Genomic DNA, 18,603 nt, shown 5'->3' on the forward strand with positions numbered 1-18,603 from the left:
CAATGCATCAACAATACACTAAGACAGCATGATTCAGGAAATCAGATAGAGACTCAGGACTTGCCTGTTACAGTCACCATAAAAGATCATTCATTTTTTTCCATCAGCTTTTTGACAAAGCTTAAGATGGAGTTTCATGCTGAGAGATGAAATTCATCTTCAAATTGTGTGCCACAACAGCTACAGAGAACTAGTTCTCCATGGACCTAGGCACCGAAGAAATCAGTAATTGCCATTTGTTTTGTAAGGAAACCATAAACTTACTGTGGATTTATATCTGGATTAATCCTTTTCAGCTCCATGATGTCATCTATCGTTTTTTCAATAGCATCAGGGTGAACACTTACTGAAGTTTGCAGCCGCTAAAAAGATTTTAAACACATGTTAATTCTTATGGAAGCTATTATCCAATAGAAGTTAACAATGGTAAATTTGATACCCAAAAGCTTCTAGATTAAGAGCCCAGAAGACTCAACTCATACACAAACCTTTCCACTCTATTCAACCTTATTAACTAGTTTCAGGCATTAGCCCTATAAGAACTCAAGTTACTTCCCATGCCCTTGTAGTCAATCGCATTTCTGTGGTGGCTGCTAGTGAAGGTGATCTGCACAGAGGCCTTTGATCAAGAAGCAAAGATCATCTCCCTGACTACACTGGAACTGCTAGCCTTCCTTTGACAGCTCTCCCAACACACTACAGTAGGACAGCAAAACATTCTTCCTTTTTCTTGCATGTCACTGCGCTTTGTAGAGATGTCCCTGGAAGTTCAGTATTCAAAAACCAACATTAAAAAATTAAAAGGTTGAACCTCCCGGTGCTTTGTCTCAAAACTACACAATTGCCTAAATGGAAGCTTTTAAATAAGATTCTGCCTTTCTGTTTGTGCTACAAATATATTTGGAAGCATTATGCTGAACTATGAGCTATGCGACACTGGTTTTGCTAATGCTGAGGTAAGCTTTTCAGCATCACTGATTCTCATGCCAATGAGAAATGAACAGCTGAATGATGCTTTGTGAGAATTTAGGATAGCATACCCAATGCTACACTAAAAGGATGAAGCAAAAGAGGCTCCTCTCCATTAACATATTTAAAATGAAAGCAAAGACAGTTGTCTCAGTTATCTAAGAGCTCCTGCCCTCAGACTCTTTTATCCCTGCTTTCCACACAAAAACCCTGAGGTGTAAAGTGTGTAAGTGGGTGACTGCAGATTACAAAAATTCTAAGACAGGATAAGGAATCAAGCTAAGAAGCCCCAAAGTATAATCACATCATCTCCACCACGGCTTGCTGCCCCCTTGAGTCATCAGTGCCATGGTGTGCCTATCCCTGGAGCACAGGACACTCTCCCTGAGTTTGCAAGATCACCTGCTGTTGTGGACACAAGACCCTCTTCAGTAGAAGACGGTTTTAATAGAAAATCTTATCAAGCCTTAAAGTGGTTTTTTTGGGCAGCAGACTGAACAAACCAAATGCACAGGACACAACAGAGAAAGGTCAATGACGAGATATTCCACTCACCTTACTTTTTGAACCTTTCAGTGATGCCTCTGTAGGAGAACAATATTTGAAAGCATCATGTCAGACAAGCTAAGTTTATATTTGATTCATTGAACAATTATTTATTTATAAGAACAAAGTCATATTTTTTTTAGAAGAGGCAGAAATGTACAAAGGCATGCAGAAGTATTTTGCAGTTACCTATTTTCATAGTTCTGGCAGCTCCAGGTTTAGTATTGTAGCAAATCCTTTGCAATTCACATTGACCAGTTAGTTTCCTGACCACAAATTTCAGGCAGCGCCACAAGCACTTGCAGTAGAAGTACAGGCATACCTGGACAAACATCCTGGCGAAAGAAGAAGCCTTGATAAGAGTTTTGAGCAGAGTTTGCTTCAACAAGGTCACCACTCAAGCAGAAGGTACTTACTTAGGCCAAATTCCCATTGCCTAAGAACATTTTTAAAGCAAAAGCAGCTTTCACACTGCAAACAGTTATTCTGGCAAGTGTTAAAAATGGTTTTTACTCTTGGCATGCACGAAGTGCCAGAACTGGAAGCACAGAATAAGTCAGCACCAGAGTTCTCAAAAAGGTGTTTCTGGAAACTCTCTGTTCCCTTAGAATAAAAGGCCAGTTCCAACTAGTTCCTAGGTCCTACTAACACTTTAGAGAAACAGGACTACATGAGAAGGAAGCATAGCTCACCCTGTTACGGCTGCTGAGGATCCAAGCAGCCACTACATCCTGGCTTAGCTTTGGCTCTTCATGCAGCTGCTCCAAGCTGAGCGGTTATCCTGATGAACAGGAATCAACGCTCAGGTGCGCAAAAGTCAAGAGTGATGATTAAGGAGACCAAAGCCCCCCTCACCTCCAGGAGAGAAGGTGTTTAAGAGCCTGTCCTGAGGACTGCCAGTTCTCCCCAAGCCAACCGTATCCTGGGCTGCATCAAAAGCAGCGTGACCAGCAGGCCGAAGGAGGTGATCCTGTCCCTTTACTCTGCTTTTGTGAGACCTCACCTGGAGTATTGTGCGCAGTTCTGGTGTCCTCAACATAAAAAGGACACGGAACTGTTGGAACAAGTCCAGAGAAGGGCCACGAGCACCTCCCATGTGAATGAAGATAGGCTGAGAAAGTTGGGGCTGTTCAGCCTGGAGAAGAGAAGGCTGCGTGGAGACCTCATAGCAGCCTTCCAGTATCTGAAGGGGGCCTATAGGGATGCTGGGGAGGGACTCTTCATTAGGGACTGTAGTGATAGGACAAGGGGTAACGGGTTAAAACTTAAACAGGGGAAGTTTAGGTTGGATATAAGGAAGAAGTTCTTTACTGTTAGGGTGGTGAGGCACTGGAATGGGTTGCCCAGGGAAGCTGTGAATGCTCCATCGCTGGCAGTGTTCAAGGCCAGGTTGGACAGAGCCTTGGGTGAGATGGTTTAGTGTGAGGTGTCCCTGCCCATGGCAGGCGGGTTGGAACTAGATGATCTTAAGGTCCTTTCCAACCCTAACTATTCTATGATTCTATAAGTTCCAAGCATCCCAGTCTGACCTCAGAACTGATCTGCTGTGAGCAGAAGGTTGGACCACAGACCTGCTGATGTTCCTCCTAGACTGAACTGTCCTGTGACCCTACAAAAGCCTCAAAGAGGCTGTGTACATGAGAAATGCTCTATTTTAAAGTTTGTTAGCATTGCAGCTGCTACCAAAGCCCACATACAGCTACCACAATTACATAACACACCCCAAAAGCAGATTTCATGGGCTACAACTTATTTAGACACAGTTTTGCTTCCTCATTTCTACAGCTATGAAGGCACAGATCGTGCTATGTTATCCAACACGTCAACCCCTATGGGGTGTACCAGGACTTGAGGTGTGTGTGGGATCTACCCAGGGTCATTGGATTCAGCACATTTCAGGAAGGCAAGTTGTGAAGACCTGACAACTTGAACATCACCATCTGGACATGGTACTGGGCAACTAGCTCTAGGTGGCCCTGTCATAGCAAGGGGAGTGGACTAAATGGCCCCCAGAGCTCCTTTCCAACTTCAAACTCTCTGTGATTATAGTCTATGATTATATTATGGGAAAACATCAATACAGCTTTGATATGTTAGCTTGCCAGTAAACAGTCAAAAATAATTGGGTCTCTAAGCCCGTGTGTATGCATATTCATCATTAGCTCATTATTTTTTCCACATACTGTTGATGTTTTCAAAGGACAGTTATTTGTTAGGAGACTCTGTATTATTCTTTTCAATGGAGTGCAGTGGTTATTCTGAAATACCGAATTCCAGATAGCTTTAATAAAGTTTGAAGACTCCATCCCTTCCTAAAAACATCTTGAAGGGCATGGTGTAGAAGCACGTTCAGGGAAGGGAAGATAAGTTAACTCTTGTTTATGTCCACATAGGAGTTTAATCTGCTTTATGTTCACTTTAGCTTAATTGTCTTTGAAGGGAGATTAAGCTAAGAGAACTAAAGTCATTTTATGTTTAAATAGAGTATCCACACAACTATTCAACATGCTTTAAAAGCATCCACTTTATCTTCACACTTTAAGTTACTTCACTTAACACTCCCAAACGCCTGCATGCAGGCAACCCCCTTGTCTTTATGCATCAGGAAGCTCTACTTAATATACAAAGTGAAACATAAAGAATGTAGAATCACTCCTACACTGGAATCAAGTTTTAGACAAGCAAAAAAGTTTCAGCTCCTGACACTGAAATATTTGGTCTGTCCCTGCAATATGTGCCAGAACACACTACTGAGAGGAGTTTGCATGTGCTTCACAGCAGCTTACGACCTTCAGTATTAAGAACAAGACCAGTTACCAGGAGGCAAGTCTGTCATCAGCTGAGCAGCCATTCTTAGTTAAGTTTCCAACAGTCAGAAGTGTAAGTCAGTCTCATATAAGGTCAACTAATGCCTTCAAACTGAAACCTTTAACAGTGGCTTGAAAAAAACCACAGGCTAACATTTGGCATTTTGGTTTTCCAACACACATTTGCTATTGACCTTCACAGATTTGACTAGTCCACCATCCCTGAATAATCCAAACACAACCTACAGCCATTCCCCAGCCTCCTCAGAGCAACCCAGGTCTGTAGTCAAGCTGAAGGTCCAGAGAAATGAATACAAGAGATTAATGCCAAACTCCACACAAAAGGTAGAGTGTGGCAAAACAAAGTTATGGGTTTTCACCATACATCTGTAATAGAAATTACAGTTGCTTTCTTTTGGCCTGCTTTATTTTCAAAGGTTAGGCCTCTATTAGTGTAACTGGGTAGAGAGCTCTTTTATGCAAAAGATGGGAGGAAAGACTCATGTCATGTTAACAGCCCATGTAAGAAGATTTCCTTTTAATGAAGAAGACTGTTCCCATAAAAACCACACAAAGTTCATGACTACAGGACTAAAACATCACAACCCATTTGATTACTCAAAGCTTTGTTTCTTACTGTATTATGTGATGTGTTTAAGTTTTGGAGTGTGTGGGGAGGTATTAGGTGCATTTAAATGATATGTTGCTGCCTTCAGACTCAATGACAGATTTGCAAATCAAAGGAGAAAAACTCTAAATGGGACAGAGCTGTGACCACATGGTTGCAACCACCTTCCCACTAAAGTTTTGCTTCAGCTGTGGTTTGCACAAAGATTAACTAATAAAAATGCATCTACTAAAAACATGTCACTAAAGCACCCAAACACTACATCTGTGATTCACTAAAATATGCTAATAAAGCAACAAACGCTAGTTTTCTACTAGGTAGCTTATAGAAGAAAGTTAGCCTTTGTCGATACCTCAATTTTCTACTACTCATCCATCTCAAGCTTACAACAGTGGAAATCTTCCATTTGCAACATGAACAGCAGGAAAAATAACACAAGCTGGTTTTCAAAGGGTTGTTCTTTATAAAATGGAATTCTTGCTTGCAGAAGTCCTGTAATAAAAGCACACTAGTGATTATAAAACTTGGCTTACATGCTAGCAGCTATGCACTTCAGTTCATGTAAGCAAAGTGGAGACACTAGCAGCTATAAAACAAAACATAGTGTACCACGCACATGAACCCACGTGGAAGTGAAGCATGAGCCACATGTCTGACTACTGTACAGTGGCAGGAACTTCTGGTTTGTTTCAGAGTCCAGTTCCAAGCCTCCTCTCCACTTAATCTCTTCTATGTCTTTATTTGTTCTGCTTGACTTTGCTATTTTCCTTAGCATAGGAGAATGTGCTTCATCAGCAGTTTGCATGGTCATATACAGCAATACTTCAGATCCTGAGGTGAGCTTTAAGAACAGAAGTATTATAGAAATGGAAGTGTTCCTGAAACTTGCACTCTATTCTTCCCCATCCCAATACAAGTTCTTCCTCCTGAATTTCTTGCAGCTGCACAACCCTACAGATTTGTGTTTGTACATGCAAAGTGCATTAAACAAGTTCATACAAACCTTTATTCAGGTACAACAAAGAAAAAAAACTCATAATAAGCTGCTGATGTGCACATCATTGTTTGCCAATCAACAGGCAGTTCCCTTGACAAGGATGCTGTATGAGTGGACACACATGCAGTCATCCTCCCGCAAGAAGTCAGGATTACTCATTCCCAGTTGTTGATGCCAAACAGTTGGGCATCAGTGCTACCCATTTGCTCCTTAGCAATATCAATACAACTCAGTGTACTTCTCCCAGTCTGGCCCACAGAAAGGGTCACTGAGCTCTGAGATCAATACTACAGAAAATTGTACTTCTTACCTGGGTTCCAAGAAAAAAAAATTAATATCAAACAAACACAGTGTTCTGAAATGAGTAAGTATTGCCTTATGGACTTGTGGAACACTACCCAGTGCTTAGAGCTACCATCACAGCTACGGAAAGGTAAAGTTTTCTTCCGTGTAACTAGCAAACATCAGTTAGGGGCTGGTATATGCATTTATTTCACCTCTCCTTCCCTGCTCCTCTCTGTTTAATCCTTTTATATCTTCTCTGCTGTATGTCACTATTTCTGGGCTCTGATTTTCTACTAAGAACAGCTTTAACAGAAAAAAAAATAGAAACAACAATATTAGGCAGTCACTACCCTGCAAGGACTATCAGGAATGCTGCAAAACCAAACAAAAACCCCATCTCTATCAGCAATAATGGGGCTCAGCAGAGGTTCTGGTGAGCTTTCTTCCACAAGGAAGGGGGTGAAGAAAAGGGGTTCTACCATTGGTAGGATCGTTTCAAAACACAGAGAAATGTAAAGCCAAAAAGAGCACAGAGTAACATTTCTGCTCCTTATGCCAGGCAGAGGAAGCACACAGCAGCAGTAAAGGTTTCCAATGTGGTCTAACATTTCTGTGAAGCTCTTTCCTGTGTAAGGTGTATTTGCCTAAACAGCAAGATGTATGCACAATGCAACATGCAGTGTTTCACTGACATGAAAGGGAGATTAACTCCTGTGCAACGTTTTGAAACTAATAAATTAGAAGGTGCTTATTCCCTCCCCCAGTAATTTCAGAACCATAGTATTTTCAGAGCTAGCAGCAAAAGGAAGAAGTACTTTGGGTAAAATGAAAACTTCAACTAGATACCCAATGCTAGTGACTGCATTTAAAACTGAGGGGAAGGGAAGAAGCAAGTAAAACTAAAAAAAAACCAAACTGTAAACCCTCCAAAATCACTAGTTTAAAAATGAAATGAAAGTCCCTGAGTCTCCTTATACATCATTTACTCTGTGTCATCATTTACTCTCCTATGTGTCCTGTTTTAGGTCCTATGGATAGGAAAGATTCTTACACAACTATTTTTCCTGAAGGACATACTGAGCTCAGAGAAGAAAGCATTACACTTCAGTATTTCCTTCCTGAAAATTCTAATTATGGCTTGAGAAGTCAAGGACACAGAAGATATAGATAACAAGCTGTGTAAATAGGTGAGTAAGCAAGTGACACTACGCTGTTAGGGGCTAATTAATTTGACTACCTCTGTTTATTTGTGCAATTTACAGCATGAACAGAAGGTCAACCAAGAAGCAATGTACTGATGAGTTTTTCTGCTAGACAAACCTGTTATCAGCTCCTTTAAAACACAAGAGATTCTTCTTCATTCTGTGCCTTTGCATGCTTGACAACTGAAATCCACCTTATTTCTCCATTTAGACATGAAAGCAAGTCAGTGTGGCAACTAAGGAAGACATAAGAGTAGTTTTTAACAGCAGCTTTCCACACTTCTCCACTTTTGGTTTTTTGCTAATTGATCTTCATTTTATCTGACGATTTTATCTGACTCCAGTAAGACAGAAATTACACTTCAAATATGATAGTGCTCATGCACTGATTTGCAGTAGATTAAAAGGTGTCAAGTTTTTAGGATTTATTGAAAAAAAAACCTAAGTATCTGCTACAGTTGGTTCTCCAAGTTGTTCTTATTTCAGATAAGTTACAGTAAAAGTGGAAGTATCACTGACAGAGTGTTTTGATTGTCTATGGCTTAATGATGGTAACGATAGGATTCAGCATTTATGGATAACAGTCAGGAAGAAGGCCAATAAGGCAGATACGGTGGGAGTCTGTTAAAAGATAAAGAGGCAGACGAAATACTTCATAAGCATGTGGAAGAAGTCTCCCAGTCACTAGCCCTTGTTCTTATGGAGGACTTCAATTTTCCAGATGTCTTCTGGAAATTCAATACAGCATATATGATGGGGGCAAGCTGTGACACCCTCTGTGACCCCAGCTGGGGGCTCCCATCCAACTCCCAGGATAGGAGAGTCCTATTTATGCAGGATTCATGGCCCAGACCCCATATGGTACCAATCTGTGACCATGGGCCAGGCTGCTGAGCAAGTCTACAGGGAGAAAGAAAGGTAAAAATTATAGTGGCAGGGCTGCTGAGATGAAAGTCATTAGCAGGATCTAAGAAGGAAGGCTCCAACATGGAATGTTACAAAACTCTAAAGGGGAAAAGCACCACAGCGATGTTACCCAGGCTAGTGGTAAACCATTCAGTCACTGGACCAGTACCAGTGGAGTTTATGGAAGACTTGTGAGTATCCAGTCCCAAGATCTGGGCCTCAGAGCCCAGTCAATCCTTTCCCTCCTGATTGGTGCCTATCAGGGTGGTGAGCACACTAACACTTAGCCTAATGGCTCATTAAATCTTAGCTGTCTTTTGTGGGTGTGGGCAAATAAATATTTGTTGTATACATTTAACCTGTGTATTTACAGAGTCCTTTTTGCAGCTTGCTCAAGATACCTGAGAAAACTGACCCAAACACCCCACAGAAATGCTTAAGCCACAGCTGGCTCGGCAGTAAAGTCATTAGAGATGATCAACCTAGAGGTGATAATGCTGATATACAATTATTTACTATAAACAGCCTAAAGAGAGAGAAAAAATATAGTGACAGATGCTCTATATAGAAGCCTATGTTTCAACTCTCTTGAAAAGGTTTTTCCCATTCAGACAGAAAATTATTTCTTAGGTTTATACACAAATTATGTTCGTTATCTCTGTTAGTTTCTAGGAGTGCTCAACTCTTTGCTGACTGTACAACAAAGAAACCATGGGCTTTCTGCACCTACAGCTGGTGCCTGCAAGTCTCTCATAGTACCTTGGTTTATAGAGAAAAAACTGCAAGTCATATAGGAGTAAGTAATAGACATTCCCCTTCAAACTGAGCAGAATTGGCTTCAAAAACATTTGCACATTTTTGTCAGCCATCTCCCCTTCTCTGCTTTCACAAATAACACTCCAAAAATACAGACAGCAGACTGCATTTTTGAATGGGAAGAATGGGAAAGAAAACCCAACCTTTTTCAAGAACTGTTGCAGGTTACGGTTTCTTCTGTTTTCCCCTGACATATCAGGCATTACTGAATTGATACATCACTGCTCCAATCCCACAAGACACCTCCCACATTATTTTCTTCTATAAAAACTGGAAATTTTAAATTAAAATAGCTTTAATTAAATAGCGAAATCTAGGTCAACAGAAAGCAATCTAGTATAAACTAGTTTACACCTTCTGTATTACTGCTAACAGTTAAAACTGTTAACTCACTGCAGCATAGAAGTAATTAGAATAATTTAACACTTGAAAAAATGCAGAACAGTTACCTCAGGAAGTGTTTCATGGTGACAGTTTGGTTTGTGTTGTTGGAGCCGTAATCTATTGATCGCTGATGACCTCTGCTTTGCAGGCGATATTAATGCTGTAAAAATAGAATTGAGATGTATTTACTAAAAGAAGAACAAAGTGGTGTTTTAGTTTGCTAAACTGCTCTTGAAACAAACATCTATGGAAATACATGGGACGGATGCTAAGAAATCTCATGTCAATAAGAACAAAGTGAAAAATCCTGGTTTGTTCACACTGCTCAGCCTGAGCACATACTTCGACCAGACTATACTACCCATGTCTTTTTTTTTCAGACAAGAAAAAAGTTTGAGTAGGCATACAAAAATAAGCAAGAATGCTTGAAGAAAAATCTACAGTTTCAAACACTTCTTGTGTTCTTCAAAAACCTGCCTGGTTCACAGCAGCTTCCAGGTGGCAGTTTCAAGAGATGTTCATTTCACTCTGCTGTTAAAAGCCCTCTGTTCTCAGAATTTACACCACCATTTGGTCTAAAAGTAGCATGGAAGCAAAGAGCTACTGAGTCCTGATCTAGCTCACTATAGGAGATGTCAGGTAATCAATTTTTCTGGTGACCTGCTTTATTAAGTGAGGTCTCACAATAGACACGGTTGATCAGGTTGTCCATCTGTTCCAAAATCTGGGGTCCTACAGTTAATTTTCACTGTGATTAACATTTAGTTCCAGTAGAGGAGGAGAAACAGGCATAATTCAGGAAAAAACATCATAAATATAGCCTTGCTCATGTACTACAGACACCAGTCACCACCTCTTTACTTTGGATTTCTAAAAGGGGGTATTCACATCCAAGTGGCATTTGAATAAGGGGCGCAGACTTCTCAGATTGCTGTACTTCATATCCTGTAAAAGGCCATAAAACATCTTTATTTGCTGCCAGAAAATAGGCTACTGCTACACAACTTCTACTGGGACAGCTTAATCCAAGACTTGAAGAGAACAGACCACACTTTCAAAGTGAACAGAAGGCCTGAAAAGCCTGAAAGCTGCATAGTTAAGAAATCATTTAAGAGACCAGTTTTTATTAGCAGTACATGCAGCATGCTCAACAGTACTTAAGGGCCTTAAAAATAAATAAAAATCTGGCCTCTTTTGTCACAAGTTTGTAAGAACCTCAAATCTATTTTTCTTTTGCGGGACTTATCAGCACTGATGGGATAAAAATCATCTTACCCTACCTTCTTCTTATAGTCTTTCCCTTTTGTAACTTGCAAGTTTTATGTTATGCTGTTGCCTGCTGTCAGCAACAGAACAAGCATTTAAGTTCAGAAAAATGCAGCTATCTTGTTGGATTACATCACATATAGCTTGCTAAAAATACATAATCCCTGAACTGTGAAAGCTTCATTCATTCATATTGTTTTTGACTGGCTGAATCATGTTGCTGTCCCCTGAATACAGCTGTAATTGCTGCTGGCTGCAGTTACACCTGCTTGCAAGGGCATAGAGATGCTAACATCAAACTCTTGTTCATTAATTAACACAGTAGGCAGGCTCCTAGCACTTCCTGCTACAGCTTTTGATAGGTCTTTGATGACAGCAAGCACAGGAAGCACAGGAGATGATAGGCAAAAACTGGAGGGGATGTAACTTGCTCCCCTTCTCCAGTCTAATAATTTGCTGTTTAAAACATACAGGTTGTGAAAGATTCTTGCAGCTGAGTCTCAGCTTTTTAACATCAATTCAAACAAAGCTTCACCACAGTATTTGACCTGTAAGGGCAGCAGTGTAAGGAACACACCAGAAGTGCCAGGAGCTGTCAAATCAACCCCTCTAAAAATGTGTGCTGGCCTCAACCTCAGGTCAGCTCCTTCTCAATGCTGATCAAGGTCCTTGCTGAAAGTGATGCTGCTTCTTTACTACTGCTATAAAGGGAAGCGAAGTTCCACTTGCCTGAACTCCAGAATTGGCTCATTCAAATGTGGCATGGTAAGAGCTTTGAATGCTCCCCCTTCAAGAACAGGTACCAGCTAGAGCCAATTATAAATTTGTTTTGAATGCTTATTAAAAGTTAGGCTGTTTCAAAAACTGTATTTTTAAGAAGTCAACATTGCTGTTCATAAACTCCTGCTTTCTTACCAGAAAGCTAAACTCAAAGGTAGGTTGTTGGCTTTGGTTGCAAAGAAAAAGCATAACTGACAAAACAAGCATGACAAATGGTTAAAAGTGCCAATTTTGGATCTCTTTAAAACCCACCCTTGAAATTACAGGAATAATTCTCCTTGCTGTCTTTATTTTAATTAAAAGAGGGCAGGAGTGAAAGTCACCATAAAAACTTTACAGCAGAAGTCCTGAAGAGACAAAAGTCAACATCAAAGCTGCCCAGCTTAGAGAGGAATAGTTCCTCCTGCAGGCTTCAACAGCTAGTGCCCTACAGCACAAGCGCAGCCAATAACGAGATCCATAGAAAGGCTGCGGTCTCAAAAGCAGTTTCCTCCACTCAAGCACAAAGCAATCAAATTCCACCTGACTTTACCAAGAAGGTTTCAAGACCTAGGGGCAAGACTTCCAGCACAAATGAAAGCACAGACTACACTGCTGTCTTGGTTCATAAAATAAATAAACTTTGCTTTAATGTCTGGCAGACAGGCTTTGTAAATGCTGCCATCTGCTATGTACAGGGATAGAAATGAATGCCATGCTCTGCAATTCTTGCAAGAATCCACTTCTGTGGATTCACACACACACACAGCAGTAAGCTATTGACATCCAAGTTAGACTGGGAAGCCAAATCAGAAGGTGAGAATCTACAGTCATCTTCAAGCAAATAGGATTGGAGGTCAGCATTCCCCATTTCCATACATCTCCATAAGTGATCGTCTGGGGGAGCTTGGTAAAGATTCTCTGTGATGAAAAGTGTTAAAAGTCTTTAAAAAGACTGTTACCACAATTCACAGCTAAGTTCAACTATTCATAAACCTGTAGAGCCACAAGACCCAATTTCTCCTGACCTTTTTTCCTCTCAAAGTATAATAGATTTCTTCTGAGGGGAGAAAAAACAACAAAAAAGAACAAAAAGAAAAAGAAAAAAGAAAAGAGAAAATTCCATACAAAATAAAGCACCACTCTATCTTACTCTTAGAAAAGCTGTTACAGCATCTCAGTGAACAAGAGCAGCTGTAGCTTTGGACAACACTTCAGTTTGTTAAAAACTTTCAGTCAGTTGTCATTAAGTGTGCTCAGAAAAAACAAACTAACAAACAAACCCAAAAACCAAACCAACCAACAAAAAACAACCAAACCAACCAACCAACCAAAAAAACCCACAATAAAAAAATCCCAAGCTTTTTGGCCAGAGAGAGGGACTTGGTTTCCAGACTCCTGTTTTCTTAAGGAAAGAGTTTCCTCATTAAGTTGATGTCTGCAGATCAGGAAGGCCTCCCAAGTCCACTTGTGGGAAAGGAAGACACGTGAGAAAATGGTTTCTACAAGTGACAGATAATCAGGGTCCTGCATGTTTGTGGGCTTGCTGACAGAAAAAGTACAACAGTTACACGATCTAGTTGAGAATCTGGCAGCAGTTTCGGATTTGGGGAGACTCAAATACAAGTTTCTGAAGACTCCCTGCACTTAGGAAATACCACTTTGCCAGAAAGTGCCAGACTTGCAGCAGGACGGCCAGAGCCAGTGGGTACCTGGTGGGGAGCAGCCCATTGGCCACAGCACTCACCCACCACCCTGAGGGGCTGAGTCTGCACTCCTACATGCTTTCATTCATGTGAACTTGCAGCTGGTTTCCTGCAGCCTAAAAAGAGTGTTCCAGCTTAAAGCTATACACACTCACATTGTCTCACTGAGGAACCTGCAAGGTACTCTCCCTGTTCTCCTTTTGTAGGTAACTTTTCAGCCTTTTTTTGATTAAGCCATGAAGCTGGGATAAGCCTAAAGACAAACGGGTTTGCCTTCATTCACCAGCTTTCATTAATCCCCTAGAAGAACACAGATCCACCACTGAAAACCTCTCAGCCCAATGTTTAAGGTTAGCTCTTTGGCATGAAAATACTCGTATTTTAAGGCTTCACATTGAGAATGATTGAGCAAGAATGCAGCTTGGATCTCCCATACACTCAAGTTTTTCAGCTTGCAGGATTTTATCCCATACCACACCACTCAGACAAGTCAACCTCCTCCTCCCTCCAACAACACACCCACGTACCCATTCACTGCCAATTGTTTCATCCAGTTTACCTTAAACCAGACAGGAACTTCCCCTCCTAAAACTAGCTGCAGCTTTTCTTGAAAGAGCAGCTGTACTACTACAGTCACATAGAACAGCAAAACCATTGCAAGATCTGTTTCAAAATACAAATTAAGCTTTCCTTAAACATTAACTGTTTTAATCCTTGTGACTATGCTCTTTTAAGTTGTATAGCAAAACATGCACCAATCTGAAAGGTTAACAGTTGCTGAAGGCTGAAAATAGTCGAGTAGGCCTTAAAAGTCACCTCTACTGAAGCAGAGGGTTTGCTTTATTGTCTTCAAGAAAGCTGCAGATACAGCTGAGTGAAAAAATTATATTATCAAATATAAATCACCATATTTGCAGAGTAAAATATAAAACCAAGGTATTTGACACCCCCCCCCCCCAATGTTTGTCTTGCAAACTAATGACTCACCTGGCATACTGCAAACATTTTTAGAAGGTTTATATTCTAATTATGGTGAAAGAATAGCCCTGCTGAAGAGACAAACCATCAACCATTAAGATGAGCAGGCAGAATATAGGACTTTGTTTATGTGGATCATTAGATTACAGTTCATCCAAACTTTCCTCCTCGCAAAAAAACGACATACGTTTGAAATAGAAAGCAGTAATTACATCAATCATCTTGAGTGTAGAGGAGGGAAAAAATCATTTATTTTTTAGGTTTTGTTGTTAAGAGTTCCAAAGTAGGCTCTTCTAAACTACCTTGATGCTGACTTCAGGTTGCAACCTTTCTTAGTAGCATCCTGGCTTGTAATCTATCCCTTATTCACCTCAAAAGTCTATGTGCATGTATTTGTGAGGGTTAACAATATTTAGCCTTACATCACCAAAAGTGCTTTGCTACACATTCCTTTTTTTTGTTGTTGTTGATGTGACAGTTAATGCTTCTCTAGCCTGAATACCAACCTGCAGTAACTAGAATTAGAAAGGGAAAGAACAGCTATACACATTGCGAAGTGTCCCCTGAGGTCCTGGTGGATAGCATGCTGGCCACAGGCCAGCAGTATGCACAGACAGCAGCATGCTAGGCTGCATAAATACAAGCAAAGCCAGTAAGCAGATTGAAGGAAAGCATTATCTTCCCCTGCTCAGCACTTTGGATCACATTTATACACAGCCTACTTTTGGGCCCAGGAATACCCAAAGGATACCAATAAACTGGACAGTGGTAAGCAGAGGCTACTGAGATGGTGGGGGAGAGGCTGGGGGAGATAGGCTTGTTCAGCCCAGGGCAGAGACAGCTTTGGGGGGACCTAACAGCACCTCCAGTGCCTTTGAGAAGGCCATCAAGAAGTCTTAGATGGACTCTTCACAGCAGTGCAGGAAGGTGAAAACCAGCAAACATAAACTTAAATATGAAAGGTTCAGCCTGGATACAAGGTGAAAATGTTTCCTTAAGAGGACAGCCAGGCAGTGGCACAGGCTGCCCAGACAGGCTGTGCAGTCTCTATGCTTTGAGGTTTCAAGCCCCAGCTTGAAAAGTCCCAAGAAGCCTGAACTCAGAGCTGATGCTGCTGTGAGCAGGAGGTTGGGCTTGAGACCCTCTGAGGTCCCTTCCCACCTTTGCTTCCCTGCTTCCCCCCAGTCACTCTTATGAGATCTCAGATACCTTGAGTTATACCCAAGTACTCTATGCAACACACAGGGTGCTATTTTACTAGTATAAGAGCTACCAGTATAGTCCTTGCTATTTTACTAGTATAAGAGCTACCAACATCTCACTAAAATCCCATATAATTTGCAGTGTTTGCCATGAAAAAAAGCTTAGCTTGAAGATGGACTAAGATTACTCTCTTAACCTCATCTCTCCCCACCTCTCCCACCTGAAAGCCTCCTCAATTTGACCATACAATTTAAGAACAGGAGTTTCTAAGAGTCCTGCCAGTATCAGTGTAACACACAAAACCCCCAAATACAAATAACTCCCCAACAGCTCTAGGACCCCAATTTGGTCAGGCGTATTCTCAACAAGTACTGTTTATCATAGAGTCATAGAATAGTTCAGGTTGGACCTTAAGATCATCAAGTTCCAACCTCCCTGCCATGGACAGGGACACCTCCCACTAAACCACGTCACCCAAGGCTCTGCCCAACCTGGCCTTGAACACTGCCAGGGATGGAACATTTACAGTTTTCTTGGGCAACCCATTCCAGTGCCTCACCACTTTTACAGTAAAGAACTTCCTCCTTATATCTAAACTTACCCTGCTTAAGTTTGAACCCGTCACCCCTTGTCCTACAAGGATTACAGCCCTAAGCAGGCTGTTCCATGGAACAGACACATACCTACTTGCATCTTCCAACTTGTATTCAAGTCCAAAGGTGGCATAAAAGTCACTAAAGGATATATTTAGAACCCAGCATAGTAATTTAAAGGTCTTCAAATCTTATTGCAAGAACAGTACTTAGACCTCTCCAACTCAGAAAACATTGTGGGAGACACCTCACTCTATTGACAGAAGGCTATCAGGAACAGGTTGCCTCAAAATGGTTTATGTGCACTTAGAAGTGGCTTCACCTAACACCAAAAGCTGCAGCCACTGGCAGGACCTACTTCAAGGAAAGATCATCAGCGGATGCCTGTTTTGTGTGAGCTCGGCTCCTCATCTCACTACAGAAGGGTATTTTCATTTCCATGTGCTTAAGACGAAGCTATATTCAACTTCAAGCATTCTATAGAAGAAAGTCTTGGAACAAAATGTCACACTTGATTGATGCAGCTAATAAGCAAGACTTGACTTCAGTCATGCTGTCACAGGTAATAAGATTTTTTCCTTTCCTAATCTCCATCACACATTGACATTTTATGTTTCTGTATTTCACTAGGAGAGTGATGAAAAGACTAGGCATGAAAGCAAACTCTCTGAATTTTAGTTCTGTGTAAAAGAGCCTGTGAGCATGAGCATACACAGCACAATTAAGTAACACAAAGACAGAGCTCTGAATAAAAGCTTAAAATCACAGCAGAGTTGGAGGGTGAGAAAGCATAAATCCCCACTTCTCCCAAGCCACAGAACAGTGTTCTAGGAGCCCCTAATTCTACAGTCCTAATTTAGCACTTCAGTCCATTACTGCCTCTTTAAAGTGGCAAATACTTCACAGATACAAGACAAACACGGAAGCATCAAGAGGGTCATAGACAGGCACACAGGACTGCATGTGGGTTCAAGAAAACTTACTTGTCAAACCTCACATGGCAGGTTACTCCTAATACCATCCAGTTAAGACTATGCACTGCAATTTCTCAGTAGACTTTTGTTCAGTGACAACCCAAAGACTGATGAAGATAACATCAGCCCAAAACTCAGCATTTGTAGAAGCATATCCACAGTTCCTTGTTGATCTCTGCCCTTTAAAAGAAAATGGCTATGGTTCTGTGTCTGATTGTTTAAAGCAAACTAAATCCTAGATATGCAATAAAGGAGATGTCCATGCATACAGATATATTTTGACTTCAGAACTGGGCAATAATCTACTTTTACCAATTTCTATTAGGTCTGCTCCATTATAATGTTGAAAGATATTGAGAATAAAATTATATGAAGTCAATTCAGGTTACCAGTGAAGACTTCACTGGGTACATTCTATTTCTAATACTAAATGTGAAATTAAAAAGCAGAGGAAGCTTTCCACACCCCAAAGTACTGTAAGCCTCTAGAAATGTAATCAGATGCTTAACTTCAAAAGGAATTAAAGCATACAAGTGTTGTCTCAGTCTATAATGTTTCCATCCTTAACAAGTTTACTCTGCTTATTGAAGAAAGTGTATTTTATCCAGAAGAGGCCCAAATAGATGATATATCAGCTAAAACCAAAGACTTGTGCTTGCAAAGAGCCTTCAACCCATAGCAACTTCTCCCCCCACCCCTGCATGCACTATAAAGAGGCATAATTTTTAGCCACTTCTCAAGAGCCACTTCTCACTTGACCACTGAATAGTTCACCCAGGAGAACAGCAGCATCATCTGGGTGGTTCATGTGTGCCTACATGGTTTTCAATGCAATGTTTCTGGCCTACTTGCTCTGTTTTCAGACACACCATACAATAGCTTGCACTGCAAGAAAATCTGTTCTAAATAAAACATCACACTTGTAGCAACATTCCTTCAAGCTTAGAATAAATCCTACAAAACTGGATGCATAAAATCCAAAGAGGCTGCCTGATTAGCTCCCAGAATAATTACTGCAGAAGCTTCCTGGAGAAAAACCAAAGTGACTAGTTCTAAAAGTGAATGACTCATGCTCTTTTCCATTCTCTTCGTAGTTTCCACCTCATTGCCTAGGTGAGAGGAGTTTAGAAGGTAAAAGGCAAAGATGAAGTAGTCGCCACCAAAATTAACCTAAGTCTAGATTTGCTTTAGAGCCCTACCAATTCCTAACACGTAGTAATTTGTGGGGAAGGAACATCATTCTATGAGTGGGTCACATGCAGATTTGCAGTGTCAAAAAAATGACACCAGAGATGCTTGCTCTGTCCTTTGCTTTACCTTTCTAACAGCCGTTATGTTTGCTTGGACCATGCAGTTAATTCAGCCATCAAACCAATACAACCACACACCAGGCATCAGCCAGAAAGCATGTAGAAATAAGGACTTTCATATTTATTTTGTTAACTGTCAAACAAAAAGACAAGGACAGTAGACATGTCAGGAGAAAGGCCAGACAAAGCTTGCAGGCTAGAGAAGCATAAAGCAATTTATTTACCCAGAAACTTGGTGAAGATCAGACACAATTCATACTCATCTAACAGAAAA

The 18,603-nt window shown here is 40.9% G+C and overlaps 1 protein-coding gene across 4 annotated transcripts in view; it reads right to left on the bottom strand.

Annotated features, from left to right (window-relative positions):
• ELMOD1 (ELMO domain containing 1) overlaps positions 1-18,603 on the bottom strand; it is a 41,134-nt gene that overhangs the window by 15,056 nt on the left and 7,475 nt on the right. For all 4 annotated transcript variants that reach the window (XM_062615363.1, XM_062615362.1, XM_062615361.1 and 1 more), the window contains 4 exons: positions 9,606-9,700; positions 1,705-1,850; positions 1,525-1,553; positions 265-362 (listed from right to left, as the gene is read on the bottom strand). In XM_062615363.1, the coding sequence (XP_062471347.1) occupies positions 265-362; positions 1,525-1,553; positions 1,705-1,850; positions 9,606-9,622 (290 nt within the window). In that variant the 5' untranslated portion in view covers positions 9,623-9,700. The remainder of the gene's footprint in view (positions 1-264; positions 363-1,524; positions 1,554-1,704; positions 1,851-9,605; positions 9,701-18,603) is intronic.

The sequence above is a fragment of the Pezoporus occidentalis genome, unplaced genomic scaffold (assembly GCF_034315485.1).
Source record: "Pezoporus occidentalis ecotype Australia unplaced genomic scaffold, CSIRO_AGI_Poc_V1 ctg18, whole genome shotgun sequence".
In the NCBI taxonomy this organism is placed as follows: Eukaryota; Metazoa; Chordata; class Aves; order Psittaciformes; family Psittacidae; genus Pezoporus; species Pezoporus occidentalis.